The 8,960-nt window shown below is 38.9% G+C and overlaps 3 protein-coding genes across 5 annotated transcripts; all 3 read right to left on the minus strand.

Annotated features, from left to right (window-relative positions):
* Nucleotides 1-329: 329 nt before the first annotated feature.
* On the minus strand, nucleotides 330-1,281 carry EMB3136 (Ribosomal protein L10 family protein). The gene has a single exon (XM_021959091.2). The coding sequence runs from the start codon at nucleotides 1,211-1,213 to the stop codon at nucleotides 509-511; it is 705 nt and encodes a 234-aa protein (XP_021814783.1). The 5' UTR covers nucleotides 1,214-1,281; the 3' UTR covers nucleotides 330-508.
* Nucleotides 1,282-1,524: 243 nt separating this feature from the next.
* Nucleotides 1,525-3,939, minus strand: RHON1 (Rho termination factor). Of its 2 annotated transcripts, none has more exons than XM_021959089.2 (2): nucleotides 3,781-3,939; nucleotides 1,525-3,010 (listed from the first exon to the last, which is right to left on the minus strand). In XM_021959089.2, the coding sequence occupies exons 1-2, from the start codon at nucleotides 3,803-3,805 to the stop codon at nucleotides 1,851-1,853; spliced, it is 1,185 nt and encodes a 394-aa protein (XP_021814781.1). In that variant the 5' UTR covers nucleotides 3,806-3,939; the 3' UTR covers nucleotides 1,525-1,850. The 2 variants fall into 2 exon arrangements, with proteins under 2 accessions (XP_021814781.1, XP_088101743.1); XM_088245617.1 differs by having other exon boundaries at nucleotides 1,525-2,995; nucleotides 3,781-3,928.
* Nucleotides 3,940-4,792: 853 nt separating this feature from the next.
* Nucleotides 4,793-8,469, minus strand: LOC110757517 (mitochondrial ATP-independent inner membrane protease subunit 2). 2 transcript variants are annotated; one of them, XM_021959147.2, is made up of 6 exons: nucleotides 8,262-8,469; nucleotides 7,098-7,270; nucleotides 6,113-6,296; nucleotides 5,323-5,429; nucleotides 5,137-5,223; nucleotides 5,002-5,042 (listed from the first exon to the last, which is right to left on the minus strand). In XM_021959147.2, exons 1-5 carry the CDS (start codon nucleotides 8,331-8,333, stop codon nucleotides 5,142-5,144), a joined length of 618 nt encoding a protein of 205 aa, XP_021814839.1. In that variant the 5' UTR covers nucleotides 8,334-8,469; the 3' UTR covers nucleotides 5,002-5,042; nucleotides 5,137-5,141. The 2 variants fall into 2 exon arrangements, with proteins under 2 accessions (XP_088102473.1, XP_021814839.1); XM_088246347.1 differs by having other exon boundaries at nucleotides 4,793-5,223.
* Between the last annotated feature and the right edge of the window lie 491 nt (nucleotides 8,470-8,960).

The raw sequence follows: 8,960 nt of genomic DNA on the forward strand, positions 1-8,960 counted from the left end.
GGGGAGGTAACTAGAGGAAAGCTATAAGTTGAAGATGATAAGTAGTTTTCATCCCCTCCATCCTATTTCTCCTTCCGAACTACATCCTTCTATCCAACCAAATGGAGTTCTAACGTCGACTACACTGGTGGGGGAAACTTTGCTATCTCATCTATTATTAAAACTACAAATGAAGTTGAAAGAATTCAACTGTAAATTTCATGAGCCCATGATATCAAGTATCAACCTTGCTGTTGTATCTGAGTTACACAGGTGCAAAAACTGATCTTTAGGCATTGAGCATTCTTAATATAAGTAAACAGCAACAATGCACATACATTGTGCACAGATAGCCATAAAATTCAAGATCAATGCTTACTAAAGCTCCAATTGTACACAAATCTACAACTCATCATTCCTTGAATGTCAACAAATATAAAAACGCATTGTACTACAACAACACAAGAACAACAAAAAAACAACAGTTGGGTCTTCAAGATACACTTACTACTTCTCCACTATCATATCACTATTGCCCACCACCGCTCTCCTCCTCCAATTTCTGCACATAAGCCTTCAAAAGCATGACCAACTCCCTCGCCGGCGCCTGTATTGTCCCGACCAAGCTCGACGCCGGACTATTCAACGTCCCGAGCAACTTAGCATAAATCTCAGCCCTCGTTGGCATTGTCTCGAGCTGCTTAAAATCCTCAGGCGCATAAAACTTGCCTTCAAACACAGCACCGGTGAAGTCATTGCTGTCGAGCTTCTTCTCCTTCTGAAAGTCCCTGTAAGGCTTAATGGCAGGTGGGATTTCTTCGCTGTGGACAAAGAGCCAAGCGTTCATGCCGGTCATGCAGGGCTTGAGAGCCTCCCATGGCGTTCCCTCTATGGCTTTGTAGACCAGAGTGTTCTTGGCCACAATGAGCTTTGTGGTCTCGGGTAGGACTTTGCGGAGGTCTTGAAATTGCTTCACGGTGAGGCCTTTGTATTTGATGCCGGCCAAGAGATGGCAGTTCTCGAGATTCTCTTTGATGGTTTCGACGGTCTGTTCTTTCTTGGTGCGGGAGATGGCGGATCGGATTGTGAGCAGGCGGTGGTGGTGGCGGGTGGGTCGGGGGGTGAGGGAGAGAAATGGGTTGGTGGGTCGGGTCAGAAGGGTTTTGGACTGGGTTTGGGTTAGGGAAGGTGAAGGGGGTTTGGAGGAAGGGAAGCTGAAGAGAGTGGCTTCCATTGCTGAAGAGAATGAGAAAGACAGAGGAGGAAGCGTCTGTTTTTCGGACTCACCTTATCTTATCTGTGTGTAATTTTTGAGAAGGGGTAGGGTGGGAAAATTGTGGGATAAGTGGGAAATTTCAGAAAGCCCCCTCAGGTTTCAGATAATTTCACTTGAACACCACTTGCCAATTGGTATGAAAAACTATTTTGCGAGTACTTTTCTTTCTTTTCATATCTGATGATTGCTAAATATTTCAATATGAAGGCATGCTGTTGAAGGGAGAAAAGTGAAACAAAATTCTTGAAAGTATAACAAACAAGGAAAAATTTGACAAAAATTTTCCAGTATAAACTTTCTTTTGGTGACCAAAAGAGACCAACAAGTTATAGTTTGAGTAGAATACAATGCCAATTCGATACTTGAACTAGTTCACCAGTTTTAGAGCATCCGCTAGGCTACACGCAAACCGAATCTAACCACGTTTGATCTAAACGAAAATTTTCTACAACAAAAAGATGATGAATCCCATTGTAGTGAGACCCGCCTTTGATCCAAAAAGACCCCAAAAACTGGAAAAAACAAAACAAAACAAAAATCTCGCAAGTTCGCAACTATGTTAAAATGTCAAAGTTTGCATCCCGTGCATTATGAGTCAAACTGAGCTCCCACTTAGCAACTCCACAAGCTCACCCTTCTTCATCTTTGAAAACCCTTTTACACCTTGAGACTTCGCAAGTGCTCTTAATTCTGGTAGCTTCAATGCACTCAAATTCTTATGTTCGATAAGTTGCAGTTTCTCACCGTTTTCATCATCGAAATTAAGAGTTTCTTCAGGACCTGAAGTCTCTTCCTCTAACAACTGAACAAGCTCTGGCTCGGGCTCGGGTTCAGGCTCGAATTCAAACTCAGCATCGACCACAGCCTCATGCTCAAGTTCTGACTCCAACTCAAGCTCAGGCTCTTGCTTTGGTTCTGGCTCTGGCTCAGGAACTCTCTCAACATGATTCTTCTTTCTCTTCCCAATTGAATTCACATGTGGCACCGAATTGCCTATGTGGTCATCCTCTGAATAAATGGGCTGGTATGTCAACCGAGGGATGGGAGACTTGCGTTGAAAATTCGATGCAGGCCTGCTAAAAGAGGCATTAGGTTCTTCAACCTCATCCTTCAAACTGTTATTTGAATCAAAAGAAGTTGTGCTTTTCCTTTCACTATATCGAGCATTCTTTTCTGGCTGGTCCAACATGAAGTCCTTGTTGCTGCCACTGCTGTTGGTTCTTTTAGCTTGCTCAACCGAGTGTTTCCTTAATAGCTTAAGGAGAGAATCCACAGTTTCATTCTCTTTTCCTTGCCCTTGCAAGGCTTCAGCCTTCTTTTCTTCTTTAACTGCACTTCTCTCCCGAAGTTGAGCCTGGACCTTCCTGAACAGCTCAACAATCTCTTTTTCCCTAGGTCCAGGGGCTGCAGTAGCCCCGAACTTCGTGCCACTGGAGAGGGAGACCAGTGGCCCATTTTTAGAAGACAGCAGATCAGATTCTTCAAGGTTTTCAAATCCATCTCTATCGTCATTTTTCCTATTTCTGCCCCGGGAGTACCCATGTCTGTTTTGCCTTGGGAAGTCTGGATTTCTATTACGTCCACTAGAACTTGCTCTGCACGTAAAAGATACCCCCTTGTAAGCACCTTTCGGTGATCCAATCCTCACCTGTGACTTGAATCTATGGTTGAAACGAGAAGAGCAAGGATATGCAGGGGCTACTCTTCCAGAAATTCCTGAACACGGAAGGCATTTTCCATCTGATGGTCCATAACCTGGAAGAAAACCATCATTATCCAAAAATCACAATGCAAAAAGCATAATTATGAAAATGAAAGCTCTGAGCAATATGTGCAACCCCCATTCACAGAGTCATACTTCGAAACATTTTCATAGGAAACCAATCTTATACCACATAGACAAACATCCCCCACGCACCATACTGATCTTATGCTCCTCGTTCAAAACAAACTGATATAAAGATTTACTATTTAGAGAACTATAGTTGCAAAGTTAAGTTAAATGAAACCTAACAAAGGAAATGGAAACCCAAACCTTACAACTAAGTTCTTCCTTAGCACTCAAATTCAGCTAGAAGTAATCAGTAAAACTGAACAACATACAAATCACAAAAAATGTGGCAAGGCAACAGACAAGCAACAAACGCAGATCAAACCAAGTACCAGAATTAAATTTAAAAGTCAAGCCAGCTACTCTCTCTCTCTCTCTCTCGTTATATGCAGGTTCTATTTATATAAAATCATTTCAGCAAACACATGGTGGGGAACTCTTAAATTTGAAAGAAAAAAAAAACTTGAATACTTCCATTTCTACACAAAATACGGACGAAATCAATCACAATTCCAATGACCCATATCTCAGAAAACAGAGGAGAAATGAAAAGAGCCTCGAATTTTCACGGAAATGCGAGGCAATTTTATATAGAAGGAGTGAGAAAATTCAAAAAATGGGAACCGAAAACTACGAATATTCGAACACTGAGGCACAAAATTTTCCATACCCTTTCGTTTTATAAGAAACTTACCGATTATATGGACGCCTTGTAACATTGCTACGTGGGTAAATGACTGAGAAGGAGTGTGCTCAGCTCAGTCGTCAATGGTGGTTTTGCATTTTCTCTTGTGCTTGCTTTGCTTAGTGTCAGTTTGCTTGCTAAACCCTATAAGCTATAGCCATTGATAAGGGACTCGTTGGGTATTTTGATTCTGAGGTTTTGAGGGCGGTTTAGTCTTTTGGATGGGACTCGGGTTATATGACCCGATTCTTCCTCTCTTCGGCCCATATTGGAAAAGGGATTGTTGAGGACAGTTGGGTTACCCGGCCCACTTATGTAATTTGATTAAGTTTTCTTTTTCTTTTTTTGCTGACGGAGTAAAATTTAATTAATTACTAAACTTGTAAGAGAAATGTAATTAAATTATAAATAATAAAGCTGTAGTTTATCTTCTTTTAGTCTTCTTTGTTTTTGGGGTCAAAGAAGAAAGAGGCATTGGCCATCAATGATCATCAACAGCACAAAAAAGTTTTAGTAAATTACCATATTACGATTTTTCACCTTGCCTTACATTGACATGGTTTCTTTTACATGAAATCAAGCTACTGATGCAAGGAACATGTTGCATTGGAGACGACCGTTTAGCGCGGTGAAGGTATATGAAGCTCATGTTTATGAGAAGTAAATTGGAAGTTGGAAGCATCATGCTTAAATACAAGGCAACAGAGCAGGTTTGCAATTGCATGACATCTCCCACCTCAAAAACCCGACATAAAAACTCGGTCTGTTACTATGACAGTTTCTTTCAATTCGCTGTGTGTTAGTTGCAGCGAAAATAGAGCATGAATGGCATTTTTAGAAACATTAGGGTCAAGCAACCTCAAACAATGCATGAAACTTGGTCTGTTACCATGACAGTTTCTTTCAATTCGCTGTGTGTTAGTTGCAGCGAAAATAGAGCATGAATGGCATTTTTAGAAACATTAGGGTCAAGCAACCTCAAACAATGCATGAAACTAAGGACATGCCAAGGATTCAAATATAAGTCCAAAAACTTGACAACATCTGGATTTCTTCTTTTCTTGGGTAGTTTTTTGGAGTACAGTGCTCTTCTAAACTTATCAAAACAAAAATACCGTTCTGAACTCAAGTTCCTTACAGATCGCTTCATATTCTTCAGCAAAAACATAAGGCACCATTACTGAAGAATGAGTACCTGAACAGCCACCATAAACGTACAACCATCCCAGAACTCAAGAACTTGAAATTCCATCTTTATTTTTCTTCTTGTACTTGAAACAGGGAGAAGAAAAGAAAGAAAAAAAATTGAGAAATTGGGAGGAAGATAGTTACAACCAAATGAGTCATTGCTTTATAAGGGCATACTTCAGTCAGGCTTTGTGATTTTTTGCCATCTCATCGACATCCAATTCAACTTGCAGCACTGGTGTATCCTTCCGCATGCTGGAATGACTGGACAAAGAACATAAGAAACACAAATATTAATCACTACAGAACTTCTCCTCATATATAACAAAGATGAGTTAAGCAGTTTCAGTTTGAGTAACTCGCCTGTTCTGCACAGGGCCATGATCCACAGCTGTTCGTAGGCAATATATGACTCTGCCAACTATGTCTGTCATGGAAACCGGCCCAAATTTCCGACTGTCATTGGCTTCCTGCCAGAAATAAGAATGAAGGTTAATCCATTTGTGCCCAAATATTCAAGTAATGCAATATGGAAAATGCCATTGTTGATCGTAGCCATTGCGTGCATATCTCAAAGTTATAATATATCAAACAATGAGGCATATAAGGGAAATGCTTATGACTGATTATGGAACTATAAGGCATATAAACAAGAGATTATGGAACTATAACTGATTATTTGATGTATGTCTCGCATGTTTATGACTCTAGGTAATTGTGATATATCCATCTTTAATTAGTACAACATATTCAAGTAATCATTGGATACGTTTATTTTTACCCATGCATAAATACTGTCTTTTATTTCCAGTAGTTTCCTATAACCTGATACTATTTCGCCATTTCCATAATATTTCTTAAAGCTTTCTAATTTGTATTGCTTAACTATAGCTCATGACAGAGTATTATTAAGGATTTGATAGATGTTACAACCCACTAGACGGCGATAAAAAATTACCCGCAACCTATTGAGCATTACATATTAATGTAAAGATGGCAGTACACTTGGCTGCTGTGCTATGGCTAATTCCAAATAATAAAACATAAAAAGAAAATGTGGATAGACTCATAAAGTAAATGTGTAGTAACCCAGCAAATATATTTGATACATTTGTCTGAACATAATTATCAAATTTCCAAATATTGCATGTACCTTGGGCTTCAAACTTTCATTATCAGCCAACACCCAGCATTCATCCTTTTCAAGAACAAAAGGCTCATCCTTTTCATCAGTAGACAACATTTCATACCCTTCAATTGCAGCCAATCTTCTCACCAGATAATTATCTGCCTTCTCAGGGTCCTTCAAGACCACTACATCCCCAACAAAAACACGCCTGTCAGATAAATATGAGGATGTCAATTGAGCTGTTAGGGAACCATAAGATCGCATAAATCAATATGAAAAGGAATATGAAAGTGTTTCTCATAGAGGTATCAATATCTGTAAATAAATAACAAAGGTAACGATTAAACTGGAAGGAGCTCTGCTCAGTGTCTTTGGGAGTACACAACGTGATTAAGCACCATAAAGCTTATCACCAAAACCATTTGAGAATTTAAAGCACATGTTGAATAAAAGCTTTTGAGATAATACAGGCACATGGGTCTGCTTTTTAACAATATATAGAGAGACTCAATGAGAGCAAACAATCCATGATCATACATATTCATATGCATCAAGTTCAATTTTTGTGTATCGCTGGAAAAAGACGGCACTGCCAACCCAAAATGGTTCACAGAGCGGTTTATGACCAACTGAAGTCAAAGTGGACGGTCATTTTCCTAAACTACACCTAAATTGAAAAGGTTATAAATCTTAAAGAAAAATGCCCTAACTGCTCAAGTAATCCATACTATCCCCAAGTTTCTTAAGGCATTTTTGAAATCACATGTCCACATATTAAACCCACTACCATTTGCAGTCCCTCATAAGAAGCTAAGCTTGGTCAACAACTCAACAACGCTTTTGTTATTTAACATGCACAATGAAATATCTAAGATCATTATATGAAAATGCTAAACTGGTCCTGAGAGTAACTTTTGGAATAATAATATTTACACTCAAGAACAAAAACTCACAGAAAGAGGAAATCTAACTCGCAAAAAGAAGAGAGGACGTATAAAATGATGACTACCTTGGGTCTGCAGCTGGTATCTTCCGAACAAGAAGAGTACCCCCTTGCGCACCTATACTAGGGGCCATCTCCTCTCCTTTATTCCAATGCAAGTACGTTAACTTTCCCTGAAATAGATTTTTCCAAACAGCATCACGTAGTTCTCTGTCCGTGATTTGACCTCCTTGATAGTTCTGCATCACATGCAAATTTCTGTCATAAAAACTTAAGGAACAAGCAAAAAGAAAACTCATTTATACAGTTTTCACTGACTTAACCATAACCTGGGTGAATGGAAAGCACGAAAAGTACCATTACGATTGCAGGAGAACTGGAAGGAAACTAAATGTTAATTGACCATATAAGCCATCAGATGAGCTAGCCAATTCTGCTACTAAATAGTAACACCGACTTACGAAAGGATTGCTTATATTACATATCTGGCTCGCAACAAGTTGCACATGAAAAACTTTGAGGGAGACAAATGGATCCCCAGTTTCACCTTGAGCTTTAACTTCCAAGAGAGACACAACAAAAGTGCAGTGTACTAGCACGTATCTCATGTTTTGAGTACTAATTGTTAGCATATAGTGTTCCTAATTGTTAGCATAGCTACAAAACTAACTTTAGCTTCTCCTATTTTGATAAATCAGTAAACAAAAGTAGTGGAAATTACTGAATATCTCTTGGTGATCTTTCTCCAGCTTTTTGAACGCCTTAAGAAATGCCAAACATAGCAATTTTCAAGCTGAACTAAGCATGTCAAAAAATGCATTTTCGAAACTACCACTAATCCAACACACTCTCTGACCCATATAGCAATATAACACGATAAATATTTATACAACACCAATTCCTAAGGAAACAAAATTGAAACTGAGAACAAATATATAACAACGGCATTGAGAATACCCATGAAATTACTAAGAAAATGAAACAACCAAACCCTTATCTACGGCAACATTTCAACACAGAGAAAACACCATCACATAATATGATTCTCAAAAATCCCATGAGGCCCATTATTTCCCAAAACACAAAATCCCCAAAACCAAAGTTCACAACTTTAACCTTTTCATCGCAGGCAGCAATCCAAAAAACAAAACCCATAAGCGGAAAAATCAAAGCAAAAATGACAATATCGGCAAATGGGTAAGAGTGATAATGGAGCTGAGAAAAGTGGACCTTCCAGCTGATAGTGGCCGAGTATTCGAGCTTGTGGACTATGTACCGGAACCAGGTTGGGAGGGAAACCATCGCGAAAGAGACCACCTGCAGGCTGCAGCTTAACTTGTCGTCGTCGTTGTTGTGGTACGATATACGTGTCAAGCTGCAATTTTGGGCATTTCCCTTTGCTTTTCTTAAACCCCTAAAAATTTATCGCCTTATTATTTTGCTCTCGTGGGCTTTCGCAAATCGCAATTTTTAACGATGATGTAGGTGTTGAATGTTTAATCACATTAATGTTCTGATGATATTGTGGCGATAGAAAACGACATGTAGTTTCCACACTGATACATTGCACGACATGCCGTTCACAAATCCTGGAGAGACCATTCTCACAAGGTGCAATTTTGATGGGTTAAACTCAACTCCAAATTTGAGCTCACGTTAATGATTTATAAAGCATGACTTGAAAATTTACTAACCAAAATAAATTTGAATTAAGCTCGAATTGATGGTCCTTGTCACTTGAGAAATCTTCATCCAATCTCAAACCTAGACACTTTGAATTTTAATTACTCGTTGAGATTAAAAACTAAACCATAGTTACATTAAAATAATGTGTACTGCCCTTAAAGTAAATATTACTTATATATAAATATGTTAGGTCTTGGGAAAATAATATTTTAGTTTATATACAAACGATATGCTACTTTAATC

The sequence above is a fragment of the Prunus avium genome, chromosome 8, assembly GCF_965620075.1.
Source record: "Prunus avium chromosome 8, drPruAviu1.hap1.1, whole genome shotgun sequence".
Lineage (NCBI taxonomy): Eukaryota > Viridiplantae > Streptophyta > Magnoliopsida > Rosales > Rosaceae > Prunus > Prunus avium.